This window comes from Fragaria vesca, linkage group LG2 (genome assembly GCF_000184155.1).
Source record: "Fragaria vesca subsp. vesca linkage group LG2, FraVesHawaii_1.0, whole genome shotgun sequence".
NCBI classification, from domain to species: domain Eukaryota; kingdom Viridiplantae; phylum Streptophyta; class Magnoliopsida; order Rosales; family Rosaceae; genus Fragaria; species Fragaria vesca.
In genome coordinates, this window is record NC_020492.1 from 21,080,439 (window position 1) to 21,099,183 (window position 18,745).

Consider the following 18,745-nt stretch of genomic DNA (forward strand, 5'->3'; position numbering starts at 1 on the left):
ACACACCCCAGTATATAAACCTCCTCCTTACACAGCATATGCCAGTTCATTTAGTCCTTTTGAACTCTTACTCTGTCATTTTCTCTAGCGCTCTTTCTCTGCTAGATCTCTCCAAAGCTTCTATTTTCCACGCCGGGAAATGCTCCTCTGCGGGTTGAGATTCTGATCCGGATTTGTGCAATTCGGGCCGGATTGGATTGGGTTCTGAGAAATGGAAGGCGGAGACGGGACGATGCGGCTCGGGGCTCTTAACTTGAAGGCGGATCGGGTGAGGTTCGATTCGAGTCCTGATGTGTCGGTTTCGTCGCCGGTGACGAAGCAGAAGGCCGCCGCGGCTAAGCAGTTCATTGAGAATCACTACAAGAACTATCTACAGGGACTGCAGGATCGCCAAGAGAGGTAGTCAATTTGGATTTGGCTTTTATTTACAGTTAGACAGTGAATTTGATTCCGTGCTCAATTTCTGGTGCAATTTGATTAATTTGTACTTCTGTAGTAGATATGAGCATTATTATTGCTAACATTATTATTGCTGGTTCGACTATGGTTCCACATTTAGGGTTCAATGTCAGTAGGTAGCTTTAAGTATTATTAAGTATAATTGTATAGTTCAACAATAATCAAGATCCTCATTTCCAACTACCCTACGGGCTTCATTTGGCTTGGGACAACTTTCTGTATATCTTGGAAAGAGAGAGCACATTGTAACTCGATACATGTTTTCCTGTTTTAGGCGTCGAGAACTTCAAAGGAAAGTACAAGAAGATCAGGTACCGGCTGAGGAACAAGAAGAGATGATGAGGAATTTAGCACGCCGAGAAACAGAATATATGAGACTCCAGAGACGGAAGATTGGAATTGATGATTTTGAGCAATTAACTGTAATTGGAAAAGGTGCATTTGGCGAGGTAAATGAAAACATTTGAAATATTACATCTCATTCAGTTGTTTTGAAACTATTTCATGATACATCTCATTCAGTTGTTTTTATTCAGTTGAAATAGCTCTTGTATTTTGTTTTATAGCAATGTGGCGGCCTTTGATTTAGTAATATTTCATATTTGCATCTTGGGATTTTTAATAATATGCTTTGATTTGTTTTGGTTGTGTTGATCATATAACATTTGTTTTCACACCATTCTATAATTTTTTTTTTTTAAACAAACACAGGTACGGTTATGCCGTGCAAAAGGTACTGGAGAGATTTACGCTATGAAGAAATTGAAGAAATCAGAAATGCTTAGCCGTGGACAGGTGACAATATTCTAAATTAGCACTGTCTACTTCTTAAATTTTTTGACGCTGATGTATATAAGAAGTTTCTAATAAAGTAAACTTAGCATGATATGGTGTCCTAATACTACCCAAAGCAATGATTTTACACCATGATGATATGTTGTTAATAGTTCTTCATTTCCATGTTCCAGGTTGAACATGTGCGTTCTGAGAGAAATTTGCTTGCTGAAGTTGATAGTCGGTGTATTGTAAAACTTTATTATTCATTTCAAGATTCTGATTTCTTATACCTTATCATGGAGTATTTACCTGGTGGTGACATTATGACATTATTGATGAGAGAAGATACTCTTTCTGAAGATGTTGCACGTTTTTACATGGGAGAGAGTATTCTTGCTATTCACTCAATCCATCAACACAACTATGTTCATAGGTACGACTCTTGTGTAAATGAATATTGAATGAGTTTGTCCTCTTTCTTGCTTCTATAGTATCTTTAGTTCCACCTGGAGTGATTGCATGTGATACACAATTAAGTTTCATTGCTTGTTCTTGTCATGAAATACACAGACAAACAAGAGGCACACACTAACAATAAGGTCATTTCTAGGTGCAAGTTTTCTTGTTTACACTTGCTGCTAATCTGATTCTTCTTACAGGGACATAAAACCAGACAATTTGATACTGGATAAAACTGGCCATTTGAAGCTTTCAGATTTTGGCTTGTGTAAACCTCTGGATGACAAGTATTCTACACTATTGGAAAATGACGATTTAACCTCCCAAGAATGCATAGCTGAAACTGAAGGACAATCTGGCTGTGATAAGGTTCCTTGGTTGATGCCAAAAGAACAATTACAACAATGGAAACGTAATCGGCGTGCCTTGGTAATTTTCTATCCACTTTCATATCAAATTTCATCTCCAAATTCTGATTCAAAATCTTAGATACAGTATTCAGACATATCAAGCCGTGGTGAAAAACTAAGGAAATTTTTGGCATCTTTCAATTTTTTATAGTTATTTGTATTGTTAATGTATAGATGTATTGAGGTCCTAAGAACATCCAGTTCTGCAGGCTTATTCAACTGTTGGAACTCTTGACTACATGGCTCCTGAGGTTTTGCTGAAGAAAGGATATGGCATGGAGTGTGATTGGTGGTCACTAGGAGCAATCATGTACGAAATGCTAGTAGGCTATCCTCCATTCTGCTCTGATGACCCAAGGATCACATGCCGCAAGGTATTACAATGATTGTCTCAGCTGTATCATTTGTTCCATAACAATGATTATCTTAGCTGTATGCCTGTATCATATGTTGCTTTATAATTGCAGAGTTTACAACATTACTGTTCTCCTTGTAGATAATCAATTGGAGAACATGCCTGAAGTTTCCCGATGAGCCAAAGATATCAGACGAGGCGAGGGATTTGATTTGTCACTTGTTATGTGATGTTGAAACGAGGCTTGGGACACATGGAGTAGAAGAAATTAAGGTAACAATGTGTGAAAGAAGAACTTCGTTATCTATTAGTTAAGTATCAACTCAAGCTTCAGAAAAATGCTGCTTTTAGAAATAGGTTATGCGCAAATAACTAATGTAATTTACTGCTGTTATCTTCATATATTAGTAAAGAGCAGATGCTGATCCTCCTACTGTTTAAGTTGCAAATAACCAGATGCCTGTTCTAAATTTCTTTAACTCACACTTGTTGGAATAGTAACAATGTATATGGAAAGTTGTGACGTATTCTTGTTTGATGCCTGCTCACTTTTAGTAATGTTTCTCAGGCGCATCCATGGTTCAGAGGTACTGAGTGGGACAGGCTGTATGAAATGGAAGCTGCATATAAACCTACAGTCGTTGGAGACTTGGACACTCAGAATTTCGAGAAGTTTCCTGATGTAAGTTCACTAGAAATTAATGAGTTGCAATATCGTATCCTTGTTGAGATATCATTTATTGAAATGAAGAAATGCCTGATATTATCACACGTATTATTATCTTCAAGCAGTGCACTCAATCAAAGTCTCTTGTAGTACTTGCATCCAATTGTTAATTTCTTTTTCTATTTCTTTATATAGCTAGAAGGCCCATCTGCAACACCAACAGTGGGACCTTGGCGGAAGGTAATGACTTCTTATTCTCTCGGGTTTATTGGAGTTATGCGTAATGTAAAGCTTGCTGTATTGAATCTATAGTCAGATGTAGATTTGGCATTCAACAATTACCAGAATGGTATAAAGAAAGTTCAATAAGATCTTTTATTTAATCTAATATTACATTTTTGTATTTGGTTTGCAGATGTTAACGTCAAAAGATAACAATTTCATTGGATACACTTTCAAGAAATCAGATGTCCTCAAATCACTCGAAAGTTCAGGTCGGCTGCTTCTCTAGTGAACTACCTTATGTATCGATTTCTCTATTGGTTCTTGTACATGGCTGGTCGTTTTGACCTATCATCTCGACAAATGAAGTGAGCTGATCAGCTCAATATGATAAAAGAATTCTGGCACCAGAGAATGGTTTATATACGATGAAGATGCCACATTATTCTGTTTAATATTATAGTTAGTCTTACAATTTAATCATGCCGTGCAGGTACAGACATGAGATCAAACGGATCTTCGAAGTCCCCTTCACTGGTTTCCTTGTTAGGTATGTTTTACTTGCAGCTACTTCTTGATCTTAAGCTTTCTGCGATTACGGTATAATTAGACTTTAGAGCACTCAACAAACCAGTGGCTTAAATCTATCTCTACTTGTTCCAAACCAGGTAGAATTGACTTGCAAGACAGTGTAATACCAGAGGCCGAACCAAAGCAGGAAATATAAGTTTTGTATTGGAGCAAGTAGTATTCTTTTCTTCATGCGCACACTCAACCGAAGCCTATTGTTTTTGTTCACGATCAGATTCCGCGAGATTTGCTGTATGCATGAAGACTTGAATAAAGCCCGAAAGTCCCAAATACTCTTTTATGTGTAACTTCTACTGTAAAGACAGTAAACTCCCAAGTTCAACATTGCCACTATTTTGTCTGGGTTCTTTTGTTTCAATACACACACCCCTGTAAGAACCAAGAGAAACTAGTGCACCAATTACACCCTTGTTATGCAATTTCATCACTGGACTGGACCCAACTTTTCTATGTTCATCAACTTGTATGATTGCTTTTGTAATTTGGACTTAGATATCAGTAAAAGAAAACAGCTGATGCAGCCTCCCTTACTCTAATATTCGAGAATTTGAGATTCGAACTTGAGACCTGGCATGGCACTTGCAAGGGTGAAATGCATTCCAGTGACCGTAATGATGTAATCCATGAGGTTTCATCGAACCATTCATACATTGCACATTTGCACCGGATAGTCAGATACATCTGATTGTGGCCGTCCTTCATGATCAAGATAGCGGGTCCCACCCGTAGATATTTTCCCAATCCTATAACATCTCCTCTAATATCTTGTCCATAATTGGTCCTAATCTTATATGTTATCTTCTTCACACGTCAAAAAGACCGAAAGCACCAAACTGGAAACGCCCTTTCTTTCCTCACCCTTTTCTTCGAAACCGTCCAAAGCGAAGCTGCATTTGGTTTGGTGACGCAATTCTATCTTTCAAACACAACACGTCGTTTTTATCCTTTAAAAATGTCTAATCAAGTAATCAGATATTTTCTGGCTGAAAGCTCTTCTAATAAGAACTCTTAAGTTGAGGATTGTTAAAGACTTTTTCGTTTATCCTATCTTTCGATCTTATATCCATATCTTGACCGTTCAGTTTATAGGTATTTATGAGTAGATCATTTCTCCAAATTTTCAGCTATATTGAAAATTGTTAAAACATTCATAAGTGTGATTTATCAATTATGAACGGTTCATATTTGACAGATTTAGTTAGTCAATTAATTTGATCTAGTTAGTTATTTTAATGAACACCAATTTAGCTGAAAATTTGTAGAAATGATCTACTCATATAAACCTAAAAACTGAACAGATGAGATGTCAAAATGTGATCGAAAAATAAGTTTTTTAAATTATAAACCGAAAAGTTCTCAACTTAAGAGTCCCTACTAGAAGGGAATGCTCCATTTCCTCGCTCGTCTATTCTTTTAGTCACCTCGAAAACGGGCCAGGCCAACAACCCGACCCGGAGCGAAGAGCAAACGGCGGGTGCCGCGTCATTATTGTTTTGAACGAAGACCGGGCGAGTTAGATATTTTGGAGATTCCAATAAAATATCTACGACGCCTTTGGAAGTTTGGAGCAGATCAGTGACGTGGCAGTGGAGCGGCCCCATGACACGTGGAAAAGGCGTGACAACTGTACCGGTCTTTTGTTCCCATCAACACCGCCCTCCTCTTCCAAAGCCTTCATTTTTTCCTTTTAATTTCATATCTTCACCGTCTTCTTCATCCTTTCTTCTTCCTTCTCAGATCATCTGAGTTTGTTTTGGAAGATTAAAAAAAAAATTATGAATAATTTCAGAGTAGAAGAGTTGCAGGTTTCTGGGTTCAATGGTGAAGTGGACCCTCCTTCAGAACTGGTACCTTTTTTATTCTCTTCCTCCAGCTATAAAAATCCATACTTTGTTCTTGCTTTTGAGAATTACAACATGTGTCTTCATTGTTCCTTCCTAAAGTAGTAACTAAATGCTTGAGGTGTTCATCGTTAATTTGGGTAATTGGCCTGGGAATTGGGATCTATGAACTTTGCAAGGGAAAAGGTGGGTGGGTATTGGTGTGATTTGTTTAATAGTTTTTGTGAATTATGAGAGGTGTTTTAGGCAAAGTGGAAAATCATCTCTGATATTTGTTGTGCTGTTAGTAATATGTATATTATAATGATGTCAATGCTTCTTTTTTGGAAATGAAAAAGGAAAGATTGCTTCTTTTTGAGCTCATTGAAGTAATCTTTACTGGTTGTGTTTGAAATCATTGAACTTTGTTAATCTGGTGAAGGAATATATGCTGAAATGTGTTCTACAAACAAATGGATATGTATATATGTGTGTGTAATATGAGATACCTGTAAGGTTAAGATTATATTTGGGTACTGATCATGATTTGCAACTTGTATTAGGGTACTCCGGCCGCAACAGAAACCATGTCTACAGAATGGACAGATGAGAAACACAGTATGTACCTAAAATCTATGGAAGCATCGTTTGTTAACCAGTTGTATAACTCCATGGATTCGCGTGGTCGGCACACACATAAGGGAAACTTGTCACATATAAAATCATCCAAGCAACCCCAGTTCAACTCTCGAGCTGCTTCTGGCCAGGTTCTAATCTGACCTATATCTTTCAATGATTGTGCCATTGTGATGTATAAATTTGTGAATTGTTTCTAATATTCGTTTGATGCAGTTTAAGGTACTTCGAGCTGGCTGCTGGCAGAAAATCAATTTCGGAAGAGGTGAAGCTGAGGTAAGTAAGTCAGATGGTGGTGATCTTCTGGCAAATCCGTGGATCTTGCACTTCAGATCCACTTGCAAGCCAAAAGATGTTGAATCTCCTATTGTCCAAGAACAGGTTATATGTGAAGAAGTTGATTCAAGTTTGAAGAAAGAAATTACTTCTGCACCAGCTACTTGTTTGAAGCAGTTTAATGTATCTCACTCTCATTTGACGCACCAGGATATGGTTGGCGGCAACACAGGTGCTCTCAGCTATATCTTGCTGTGCTTTCCCTTGATTATAGTAGCCACTTTGTCTGTTGCAATATTCTCTTACTCTGCAGCTTTTGATTGGTATTTTGGTGTACATTTCCCGTCTAGTATGCTATTTCTTGACACAATAGATTACCATCCGGCATAGATTCTGATTAGTGGAGTTTCTTAACCTTAAATTATATTAGTGAATTCCTACTGTATAGTTTTAAGCTCCCTTACAACTCCTACCTGTTATCTGAGTAATTTAAAGTAAAGAAATGGGGTATATGAGAAGATATAACCTTATAATCTAGATGACAGATGGAGCGTTTGGGATCTAGATTACACACAGTTTTTACTCCATGTCAAGCAAAGATAGATAGCAATGAAAGCCTGCAATATGGTTGGATTTCTATCATGCATTCTATCTATTGAGATAGATTATCATCTATGCTTTGCTCTACAAATTGTCTCAAATAAACTTTTACTTGCATCTTCTAGCTGTCAAAAAGTTTTAAAACTATCTTTTGATTCTTGCAGAAGTGTCAGACCAGAACTTCGCTGATGAAGAAATCAAAGAGGAAAAGTCCATTACTTCATGCAATTCTAAGAGGATGAAAAGTCTTATACTTCAAGCCTCAAGTAACGATCAGGTACACACAATACATTATACCTTTCATCATACAAATGTGGCATCATCTCATTTTGTTGCTCTCTTCCATTTTAGGTTGTTCCATTCCGGAAGCCTGCTCATACTGAAGATAGATAACGAAGAGCTTCATATCTGCAGCTTTATGAAATGAGACTCTTTAAAAGGAAACAAATGGATTTTGTGGTTACCTTCTAACACATTAATGACACTCATGACCAAGTTTTGAAGTGATGCATGTCTGCAATCATACATTATTGTCTGTATGTCAGAAAGGGATTCAATCAAGAAAATTATTCATATGTTTTGGGTGTAAATAGGATTGGCATCGGGAGAATGGGGCGGCAGAATTGCGCTGTTATTACGCCAGTACAGGTTTAGAGTTTAGTATCAGTAATGTTTTGGTTAAAACAATCTAGCATCTCATTTTCAGGTACCAGAGTTTAGAAATGCTGCTGAATCAGATTGTCTAGAAATATCTTGCTGCATGCTAAGCCAGCTGGATGAGACTATTGTAGTACTGATTTGGTGGATAACCACAACATGCATAGCGTGTTAAGAGTTTTTTCTTTTTCTGATTCGATGACTTGTTTCTAGCATCATGTGGTCTGCATTCATCATCGTCTTTGAGATACAAGAGAAAGTAATCCATAATTCAAGAACACCCTTACTATTATCTGGTCTGCATTGTCCAATGAAATATGATTGATATAACTTATGATGATGGTGACAATCACGGATGGTGGTTCGTCGTACTTGGTACAATTATGAACAAGGACAATAAGTGGGGATTTTTAAGTGTGATGGTAGTAAGAAGTTGGTTGTTTAAGATGGTAAGATGTAGTTCAGTTTCTTTATAAACACTAAACTGTGTAACCCCCTTAGCAGATTCGAACAAAAACCAGAATCAATGTACTGTAGGAAGGTCATGTGAGAGCTGTTCTTCTCGTGTAGGTCACCCACCTGCAAGAAAGTAATCAAACTATCAATGATTGTATTGTGATCTCGAGGATGATATATTGCTAGTTAAACAAAAAAAAAAAAAAAAAAAACAACACCACAACAGAAACGGAAAGACTAAATATCGACGAATCAACGGAAATATCGGTAGGTTAGAAAAAAAATCTCGATTGAATATAATTAAAAAAATATCGAATATTAACAGAAATTTTACGAAAATTTATATAAAAATTGTATGTTAGACTAAAAATAAACTAAATATAAAATATCAGAAAAATATGAAAATTAATATCAGTATTTTATAAAAAACGGAAATATCAAGAATATTATGGATATTTTAGTCCTTACCCACACGTATTTTAAATATTGCGGGTTTTATATTGGGCAGTGACATATTTAAGTTGGGCTCACGCTGTCACTTTCAACTATGGGCCGCTACCCAATACGCCACACTATCTGATGAGATGGAATCGCTCAATCCCTGAACGGAAATACACGAAGAGAAGACACCAAAATCCTCCGGAAACGCTTTCACATCCTCCCATTCTGAATTCAATCTTCTCCGTCTATCAGACTCGTAGGTCAATTCTGGCTTCTCTGATATCTTCTCAGCGTCTGACTTCTCCTTAGGGTTTCCGAACATTTGGGGATCAATCGCCTCCGTCAAATTCCGATGCCGCCGTTCTGGTCGAGCACGGCCTCGAAGGCGGTGGGGTCCTTACTCTCTCGTGGACATGGAGCCAAGCATCATCATCATCTGTACACTTCCGCGAGAAACTTCAATCGGATTCGCCGCCTGAGTAGCATTGCCGGCATAGAGACCCCGTCGGTTCGGAAATGGACCGGCGATGGTGTCAGCAACACGTCACGAGTTTTGACGAATCCTTTTCATGAGCAAAGGCGGCGGTTTTTGGGCTGCGGCGACGGTGAGGAAGGCGGCGTGTTATCCAAGGTTTACGAGGAGAAGCGCGTCTTGGGGTAATTTCGATTCCATTTTCAGCTGCTTTATTGCTTTGTTAATATTCTGTTGTTGAAATTAGTTACAATGGCGTTTCGGAGATTTTCGTGTTGTTAATTGATTGAAGCTTACATTTTCTTAGGGTCTTAGCTGCGTAAAATGATGCCAAGCATGTAAACATAATAGGTTTATGTGAATAAGGAATTTTCTTTATTAGCATCTGATGAGAATCGTTAAGCTTGTATAATGAAATCATATACTTGATGATGTTGGTTTTGTCAAATCAGATTGGGGGTGTCATTCTGTTTCTTTGTTGATGTTTTATGATATGTGATCTGGTGTTAGAATATATGGCATTGCCTTCAGATGCTGATTTTCCTTAATGATGCATGGGGAATCTGTTAATGCCCTGTTTGATTGATTACTCATGAGAGAGGCATTATTGGATTCCAGGTATTCTCCTGAGCAGTTGTTTGATGTGGTTGCTGCTGTAGACTTGTATCATGGTTTTGTCCCCTGGTGTCAGCGGTCGGAGATAGTTCATACCTATGCAGATGGCTCATTTGATGCTGAGCTGGAGATTGGTTTCAAGTTTCTTGTTGAAAGTTATGTGTCCCATGTTGAGTTAGAAAGACCAAAGCGTATAAAGGTAATCACTCTCTTCAAGCTTCGTACAAAAAGTTTGCTATAAGTACTCTGGCTTCTTCACTTCTTTGCTTGTTGATGAGCAATCGCATTTAATGGTTTCCAAGTTAACTATTTTAATATGGTTTTCCCTAACCATATGAAGTTGTGAACTAAATACCAAAAACTTTTAAACGTGACTACTAGAATGTATGTTGAAACCTGGTGTCTTGCTGCTGATGATGTGTGAGAACCATTGAGTTATCTGACAAAACATAAGGATTTGCTTTAGATCATGTTGAAAAAGTTTGGCTACGGTTAAAATTGGAGTTTGAGAATTCGATTTGCAGGGGGAAGACATAAAGTAGGAAAAGATAAGTTAGTGAACATGTTTGCTATTACACTTAGGGGCTTGAAGACACTATGGCTTATTTAGTATCGAGTAACAGAAGGAAGATGTACTTATTGAGGAATCTTACGTTGGCACTATGCATATACATGACATGACCTGACCTGTTAATTTTGCTTTTAGTTCATCTGGAATGTCTGATGATAATAACCTTTGTTTTGTTTTACTTGTAGACAACTGTGTCAAACAGTACCCTTTTTGATCATCTAATAAACATCTGGGAGTTCAATCCTGGACCAGTTCCAGGAGCTTGCAACCTTTATTTCTTGGTGGATTTTAAGTTTCAGTCACCACTTTATAGACAGGTAAGGGAGCTCATTTCTTCACTTCTGATAAAAATTTTGTAGGTTCTTTTCTGGTTTTTTTTGTTTTAAGCTTTTTCACTGTTTACTTTAAAATTTGTATGGACTTGTATTATTATAAGCATTTTGATGTTGCAATGACCTTTGTGATAGGTGGCCTCTGTGTTCTTCAAAGAGGTGGTCTCTAAGCTTGTTGGTTCATTCAATGACCGCTGCCGGTTGATATATGGACCAGGAGTTCAAGTTCATGAAAACTCATATGGACAAAGGGTATGAGAGTCTACAATTTTTCCCTTTGAGCAGACAAGATTAAATGAGTTCTGTGGAGTGTAGTCAGACAACACTACAACACTTGGAATCATATTTACAGTTCACCTTGCCTCTCAGTAGTTTTGTTACCATATGCTGCCGAGAGAGTTACCCTCATCTACTGTGGATCATTATCCCATACAGATGCAGGGTTCCTGCTCGTATGTTCCCGTTCACTTTATAGATCAATTGATCAACATGAACTCAATTGGATGACAGTTTTAACATCACATTACTATCTATCATTAGTAAAATTCTTGTTGTAGCGGTGAAATCCGGGCAAACTCCTTATACTTTTCCTGTATGATAAATATTAACTTCAGCTGATAAGGCGTATCAGGAGATATGCTCTTTGAATAACATGTACCGAGTCACATGACTCGCATCATGGCATCACAAGACTCAGTATGCTATTATTAGATTAATCTCATCTACATTCTTCTTTTGCTGTTAGCTTCATCTGCATTCTTAAATGGGGTTGCATCAAAGCTGTTAGATTGCTTCGTTCGTGATTGAACTAGTCCAATCTCCGGTCACAATTATCCACTGTCAGTTTCATCTTCCTCTTTCAATGAAAGACATTTCGATGGAAATTGGTGCTGGTCTAGTTGTAGCACACTGAGACTGAGATACTGTAACCCCAAAAAAGAGAGAAGGGGCCGGATAGAGTTACCGACAATGGTCAAAAAGAAGCGACGGTGACCACCTTGACCGCCGTGATCTAAAAACAACGTACCACGAAGTTGATCCGTCAATTTTATCACAGTCGTAAAGATTGAGCATTGAAGTTGATTCCCCAGATAGCTACCTCAACCAAAAACTATTCAATAATTCATGCACTCCTAGCTAAAAATAAGATTCGCCAGCTGGAAATAGTGATGTGGTAAGAAAATATGATCTGGGCCTTTGGGATCGTTTTATGATTGGCTAAAGGAACGACGATTAGAGATGCGGATATGAGTCTGAACCACAAAACTCATAGAACATGAAGAACACAGAGAGCTATAGCGCGTATAGAAAGGAAGAAGGAATATTCATATGTTTTTCATATATCTTTTATCTTCTGAGTCGTCGTTGATTGATTGATAGTGCCGTATATTACCAAAGAATTAAAGCATCCACTGCAAATGACCCAACTTTCTTTTCCTTATGATTCTTTCTCTTAGTCCCACCTCTTTGTTTCACTCACTATACCACCCTTATCAGTTTCTAATAACAATCTTTCATATCAGAGAAATTCAATCGTTAATATAAAGGTGTCGACAACAAAAGGTGGGAAACAATTGCCTTCGTTCATAAACTATGATGCACATTACCCTTAATTTATCATGTGTTTTTTTTTTAATAGGGGTTAAACGGCCGCCCTCATGCCTTAACCGTTAACGAAACCATATAATACAAAAAGGGGACATAAAGCCTAAACCTCAAATTACCTAAACATCCCAAAATAATATTAGGAGTTTTCAATCATATACATTATAACAAACACCATTTAGTAAGGAGTGCATCATTGACTACTCCATTTGTTTTACAAATTTGGCGACATATCGGAAAGACAATGCTCATGCAGAGCCATAAATTACTATGTCTAACAGCTTTCCTACCATGTTGCCACTGGAAGATAGTACCAGTGACACTAAATTTCATCCTGCCACTAGAGGGCTGCGATTATTTGACAAAACAAGAAACTCGCCGCCCACCTATAACAGACATGGTATTGCAAGAAATGCAAACTGGGACAAAACCCACCTCTTATTAAAAACAACAAATAAATAAGAACTACATAAAATAAACTTAAAACAAAGTTATTGTAGCGTGCGATATTGTTGTAGGGTTTTTCAACTGTTGAATTCAAACAAGTGAGGAAACTTGACACATTATATGTGCTTGGAAGCATGAGAAAAAGCACTTTCAACGCAAAATAATGTTGTAGTGTCTGTGTTTTGCAGTATATGACATTGTGATGTAGAAACCACTGTGGAAGCTCTTTGATTTGTCCCAAAAAAAAAGTATATGAAATGCATGCGAAAACCTAGAGCATATATGCATCTCATGGTATGAAGCATGCGAAAAGTTCTCTTGCTATTTCAGATGAAAATATAGCAGGTGGCATATATACATTATGCATCATTGTTATAGTTGTCACCGATAACATCTATCATTCATAGATGCACAGATGGAGGTTGTCACCTAAAAATAATGATCATCCATACATCATGTAATAATTGTAATGCGTTTTCTTCAATTGTACGCATAGGCGGACGCCCGTTATGCCCAGTGAGGGTCATTGCCCCCACTCAAATTGTTTTTTTTTTTAGAGAGTATCAATGACGGTATTCTTAAAGGCTTTTCAGGTCTAAAGACTAATCCTCGCCGAGGGATCTTGTAAGAACACTTCTTCCCCTCTGGCTACCAAGAATAAATTGGGATTTAACTCTAATTCGCGTCGGCTGAGATTCGAACCTGGGTATGAGAGTTTCACACCTAGACTCTTACCAACTCAACCACCTGTGATGATTCCCACTCAATGTTTTGATCCTGCTTGTTTTGCTTCAAATTAGTCACACAATTAAACCATTTCATCAGTATTTCCCTCATTAAAATTATATAGAAGTCCCCACTCTATAGTAATTAAGACCTTTTATAAACAATTTTAGTAAAATTCTATGTTTGCTAGCCCACAAACATAAAATAAACTCTCTTACAGATGCAATACCTTTACTTTAGAAGTTGAGTTGAGTAGGTTTTGATACTTTCTTCTTCATCTAACAATTTTTCACTTCTTTCTCCTCTTCTATTTCATTTTTTTGAACAAGTTTGTGGATTTGAATTTTCTTTTTCATGCTGTGAAAATTTGATTAGCGGTTTTTTCTAGCCATGGATGAAGGTGGAAAGATAGATGGACAGAGGAAGAAGGAGACGGAAGAGGAGGCAAAAGAGGAACAAGAGAGAAGAGGAGACGAAACAAGAACGCAGGAAGCAAAGGGGAAGGAGGATCTAAACCTAGGCTGATACCATATTGAAAATGAATTTCCCTTGATTGCCTTGATTAACAGTAGATACAAATATATATGCTTTACAGAGAGAATGAGAGAATCAATCTACAATAAATACAATGATGATAATTTCCTAGAATCAGGAATCAATTAAGGTGAATCACTCTTGATCTTAGGGGAAGAGTGATTTGTGGGATTGACAGAGAGATTGTCGCTAACACTCATCAACTCTTTTTTCATTCAAAAAGTTTCGCTCTCACTTAGATATAATCGTGCGTCCACCACTGATTGTACGTACTGCAAAATCAAATCTAATGTGTTGCTAAAATTCCAATCCGATCAATACGTGTAGGTTGCTGAATGCAACTCGATCATATTACGTGTTCGGAGTAGTGGATCATCAAAGATACGCTAGGGTCGGCTTTCTGCTAGCTAGGATATACAAAAGATATGTAGGAGTTGATAACTGGAAATATATAAAATGAAAATCCAGAGTCAAAGGTAAAGGATGCAAAGCTGCAGCTAGATATAGTTGATGATGATCAAAATCTTTTTCTTCAATTGTTCAATAAGAACAGGTATGGAAATTATGGGAAAATGTTTTGAGTCATCACCTGCCTTAGCTAGTGACCACTGTCTCATTTCCATGGAGGCATGCATTTATACAGACACACGCCCAATTTAAGCCAAGAAGAGTGACCCTGTGCATTCCACGGAAAGTGAGTGAAATAATCATGATAAACATTGTTCTCTTGTAAATCGTGAATCATATATGATCTTGATGAATCTTCATCGATCATCTCTTTTATCTGGCGTTTTGCATGCAAGACATAGATATGGAGTTATATACCAGATCTGTTCAGCTAGTGCCGATCTATAAATGTTCGTCTAGCTAGCCCCAACTTTTGGTGACGATACACGCACATTATAGCTATGAGCTCTTCAGGGCCTCGTTGTGATGCTGTCAGAGTAAAGATTGATTCGTATATATAGTCTGATTGATCTCATATACATCACTGAGCTAGGTTGCGGCTATATATAAATGAAATGAAATATTGGAGAATCAGATTGCAAAAAACTTTGTGTCATAACATAATCTTTCTACTAATAGTTGAGTCGTCGTTGAGTTGTATGTGTAAATTTCTTTAAAGTTATATTTTACGTGTTAGACTCGACCATCATCTAACACGCGCTCTCAATATAAGTTACCGGCAATGGCCGCTTAGCTAAAAACACCGGACGGACACGAGTGAATGGTTGTCCGAAACACAAAACCATGTTCCCCGATGACGATCGAAACCAGACCCGGCAGTTTATACTTGTGGAGTTATCTCGGATTCTCAGCCATGCATAATCGATTAATCGCATTGCGTACACGTACAAGAGGTACATCACGTACATACTTAGAACTTAGAAGCTAACTGATCAAGGCCAAGGAAGGTGCATGCATGTACTCGATCTATCTATCAGAAGCTAATTAGTGTTGATTAGATCGGCACCAACTCTTGCATTACAGCACGGAGCCATGCGTTGAGCACATAGCGAACTCTTTCATTATAGCAATAGCAATGTTAGTGGTTGATCCGACCGTAAATGGAAATTAAGCAAAGAAAAGCTTTGTTCTTCGTTCTTTGTTCCTAATTCCTTCTAAGAAAACAAACAAAGAGCAGGTGCTGCACTCATAGAGTATACCCCCTATCTATCTAGCTACATGGTGCATTCTGAGCATCAGACACCTGCCTAGCTCTCTATCGATCCCATGGGACACAGACAAAGATGAAGATGACGCGTGTGGAGTAATCAGTACATGCCATGTCCCTCAGTACCATATCAGCTCCAAAGGTTTTCCTCGCATGCATTATAGCCACGTTGAAGTGGTCGCCAGACGTTTCCTAAAAATGAACAAACAGATTCGAAATACTATCCAACACTATGCATGGCTTGGTACTTAAGAGTAGCTAAGCTGCTTAAGATTTCCAGTATTGTTCAGCATGTGAATTCGAGTGCGAAAGTGACAGAGACCAACAGTGACGAAACTATGATTTAAACCTTAGAGGGTTAAGATATAGAACATGATAATATAAAATAAAATAATTGAATAAGTTATTTATTAATGATAATAAATTATAAAATATTATAGATATAAGTAACATTGTCGTATTTCTTTTTATAAATTAAATGTAATTAATACACATTAAATCTTGTTATTCTATCTTTTTTGTTTTTTAGTTGTCATTGTCATTGATTAAGGGGAGTTTTATGAATGAATTAACACCAAATTACTATAATTATGAGAGATTTATATGATGATTGAGTGGAGATAGGTAATGCTAGGGGGGGTTCAACGGATGGATCAAGTAGTGATGAATAATATCCAAACCGATTTCATGTCAGCTTTTTATCAAAATAAATGGGTTTAGGAATGAACCATCTAGCTAGGATCGACACCCGATTCATTTATTCTCTCATTTTAGTGGTCTCCTATTCATTGTTATTTCTGATTTAAATAAGTTAACGTGTCATTAAAATATAAAGGCTAATAATTGATCGATTATTAGTTAATTAGCCCATGGTGCAATGATTGGTTACTGTGAAAGGAGAAGAACCCGTGTTTCTGTCTCCGCAGAGGTACTCGGTCCTTCAAAATGATTGAGAATATTGCATGTGTACACAGATCGATCTGACCTACAGTTCATGTTCTGCTCTTGATCGTGCCCAATTTTAACAGGTCAGTAGCTCATTTTGGCCAGTACTTGGTGGCTGCAGGTATACATTCCGGCCGGCAGCATATATTATTATGTCGATCAGTGAGACTCAATTCAAGACTGTAATTGACGATGTATATATAGTCATATTCCAATGCATGCTAGCTATCGATTTTTTATACGACCTTAATTCATATTCCCCAACCCTACATTGACTCGCAACGGATTGTTGCTCTGTGCATGTTATAATTTTCTGAAATAGTCGGGATTTCCGTTCTATACCGAACAGTTGCATAATTATTATGTTCAACATAATTCACTATTTTGATACAAGGATCCGTAACTTGTCATATTCATCATATAAAATCATGTCCCCTAAACCCTACAATCCATAAGAACAGTGACGGAATCAGGATTTGAACCTTAGAGGGGTTAAGATATAAAACATGATAATATAAAATAAAACAATTGAATAAACTATTTATCAATGATAATAAATTGCAAAATATTATAGATCTAAGTAACATTGTCGTATTTCCTTCTATAAATTATGTGTAATTAGTACACATTAAATCTTGTTATTCTTTCTTTTTTGTTCTTTAAGTGTCATTGCCATTGATTAGAGGAGTTTTATGAATGAATTAACACCAAATTACTACAATTATGGGAGATTTATATGGTGATTAAGTGGAGATAGATAATACTAGGGGGGTCCGGACCTCTTCATTGCATAATGTAGTTCTGTCCCTGCATAGGAATGCATTAGGTTAATTAACCCAGTAAAATCATGTCCCCTAACCCCACAATCCATATTTATAATTTGTTGCTTAAGGTAATGATGACTCGTCGACTAGGCCTATGGCGACAGAAAAAAAACCCCGTCTCTTGTTCTGTTTTCTTAAGCAACGGATAATTGGTTTTTGTCGCGTAAGTGCCTATGAGATGCGTCATATACGACGAATCTTAAGCGACGCCGTTTTCACCGCTTAAGTCTTCTGGCGACCAAAATAGGCACTTAGCCGACTATTTTTTCCCATCGTCTTAGTCATTTTTTCTACTAGTGCGTTACACCTTACAAGTAATACTCTCATTTTATTGATGGTAAGTAAGGGTGTGAAAAGTTAAATTCATGCGTTGGAAAAACACATACAAGTTACGTGGGTGTTGTTTGTAACTAATACGTGTTCATGAGAATCTCGTGCTCACATTGTTGTGATAGTAGAGTCTACACGTCTCAACTTAATAGTCGAGAAGACAACTAAAGTATCGATCCACTAGAATGTACATATCGTTTTGAGGTTGTTTGTATATTTCAATCCAAGCCAAAGATGTTTATCAAAACGTACCCTGCATGATACGATTTCAAAAAAATAAAAAAATATTTAGCTAAACAGATTATGCAACGGATTAACAGTAGTTTTGAAAGGCTTATAAAGCTAATTAACGGGGAGGCATATATAGAGGGGTCCGGAGAATCAAAGAGGACCAGGAAAATGATCCGATCTGAAAGGTTGGAGAGGATGAGCTGGATGCAACTACACTATATATGCCCTAGTTAGCCATGTATCCCCACCAATACTATTGACATATATTATTCTTTCTCTAGCCATTTCAAGCCAAAGTACCTCGAATATTTCCAAGATCCAAAATGCTAATTGAATCTCTTTCAATTCAGGCTTAATTAATAAAATGCAGTTAGGGTTTCTCCTTAGCTACAGTAGTGTGTTGTTCATGAATCAGCAGCAAACTGTTTTCTGGTTCCCTCGATTTGAGGCGAGTTTGAAGTCAACAGAAAATGCTAGTGGTTCCTGGAAGTAAATTAAATTATTGGGAGATGGAGGACGGTGCAGGTAGCCTGAGCTTGTCAATCGTCGATGACATTGCCTTTCTTAACCACCAAGTACCTGCAAGCTAGGAAAGGTTGAATTTTACATATA

At 37.4% G+C, this 18,745-nt stretch overlaps 3 protein-coding genes across 4 annotated transcripts; all 3 read left to right on the plus strand.

Annotated features, from left to right (window-relative positions):
* Positions 1 to 98: 98 nt before the first annotated feature.
* Positions 99 to 4,475, plus strand: LOC101303384 (serine/threonine-protein kinase tricorner-like). The gene is made up of 12 exons (XM_004291055.1): positions 99 to 399; positions 734 to 908; positions 1,171 to 1,254; positions 1,428 to 1,669; positions 1,896 to 2,124; positions 2,315 to 2,479; positions 2,602 to 2,733; positions 3,029 to 3,142; positions 3,323 to 3,367; positions 3,543 to 3,621; positions 3,843 to 3,899; positions 4,018 to 4,475. The coding sequence occupies exons 1-12, from the start codon at positions 212 to 214 to the stop codon at positions 4,074 to 4,076; spliced, it is 1,569 nt and encodes a 522-aa protein (XP_004291103.1). The 5' UTR covers positions 99 to 211; the 3' UTR covers positions 4,077 to 4,475.
* A 1,170-nt stretch (positions 4,476 to 5,645) lies between these two features.
* Positions 5,646 to 8,185, plus strand: LOC101303665. 2 transcript variants are annotated; one of them, XM_004291057.1, is made up of 5 exons: positions 5,646 to 5,787; positions 6,324 to 6,527; positions 6,613 to 6,855; positions 7,437 to 7,549; positions 7,624 to 8,185. In XM_004291057.1, the coding sequence occupies exons 1-4, from the start codon at positions 5,716 to 5,718 to the stop codon at positions 7,512 to 7,514; spliced, it is 597 nt and encodes a 198-aa protein (XP_004291105.1). In that variant the 5' UTR covers positions 5,646 to 5,715; the 3' UTR covers positions 7,515 to 7,549; positions 7,624 to 8,185. The 2 variants fall into 2 exon arrangements, with proteins under 2 accessions (XP_004291105.1, XP_004291104.1); XM_004291056.1 differs by having other exon boundaries at positions 5,662 to 5,787; positions 6,613 to 6,904.
* Positions 8,186 to 8,988: 803 nt separating this feature from the next.
* On the plus strand, positions 8,989 to 11,562 carry LOC101304157 (coenzyme Q-binding protein COQ10 homolog, mitochondrial-like). Its single transcript, XM_004291058.1, has 4 exons — positions 8,989 to 9,483; positions 9,917 to 10,112; positions 10,670 to 10,801; positions 10,952 to 11,562. The coding sequence occupies exons 1-4, from the start codon at positions 9,179 to 9,181 to the stop codon at positions 11,072 to 11,074; spliced, it is 756 nt and encodes a 251-aa protein (XP_004291106.1). The 5' UTR covers positions 8,989 to 9,178; the 3' UTR covers positions 11,075 to 11,562.
* Positions 11,563 to 18,745: the final 7,183 nt, after the last annotated feature.

What these genes read in the sequence shown, in the direction of transcription:
- LOC101303384 (XM_004291055.1), top strand. Translation starts at nt 212, where the DNA reads ATGGAAGGCGGAGACGGGACGATGCGGCTCGGGGCTCTTAACTTGAAG. An exon ending in CAAATCACTCGAAAGTTCAG is followed by an intron (nt 3,622 to 3,842) that starts GTCGGCTGCTTC and finishes CATGCCGTGCAG; the next exon opens with GTACAGACATGAGATCAAAC. An exon ending in TTCACTGGTTTCCTTGTTAG is followed by an intron (nt 3,900 to 4,017) that starts GTATGTTTTACT and finishes GTTCCAAACCAG; the next exon opens with GTAGAATTGACTTGCAAGAC.
- LOC101303665 (XM_004291056.1), top strand. Translation starts at nt 5,716, where the DNA reads ATGAATAATTTCAGAGTAGAAGAGTTGCAGGTTTCTGGGTTCAATGGT. An exon ending in TGGACCCTCCTTCAGAACTG is followed by an intron (nt 5,788 to 6,323) that starts GTACCTTTTTTA and finishes AACTTGTATTAG; the next exon opens with GGTACTCCGGCCGCAACAGA. An exon ending in AAGCCTCAAGTAACGATCAG is followed by an intron (nt 7,550 to 7,623) that starts GTACACACAATA and finishes CTTCCATTTTAG; the next exon opens with GTTGTTCCATTCCGGAAGCC.
- LOC101304157 (XM_004291058.1), top strand. Translation starts at nt 9,179, where the DNA reads ATGCCGCCGTTCTGGTCGAGCACGGCCTCGAAGGCGGTGGGGTCCTTA. An exon ending in GAGGAGAAGCGCGTCTTGGG is followed by an intron (nt 9,484 to 9,916) that starts GTAATTTCGATT and finishes ATTGGATTCCAG; the next exon opens with GTATTCTCCTGAGCAGTTGT. An exon ending in AAAGACCAAAGCGTATAAAG is followed by an intron (nt 10,113 to 10,669) that starts GTAATCACTCTC and finishes TTTTACTTGTAG; the next exon opens with ACAACTGTGTCAAACAGTAC.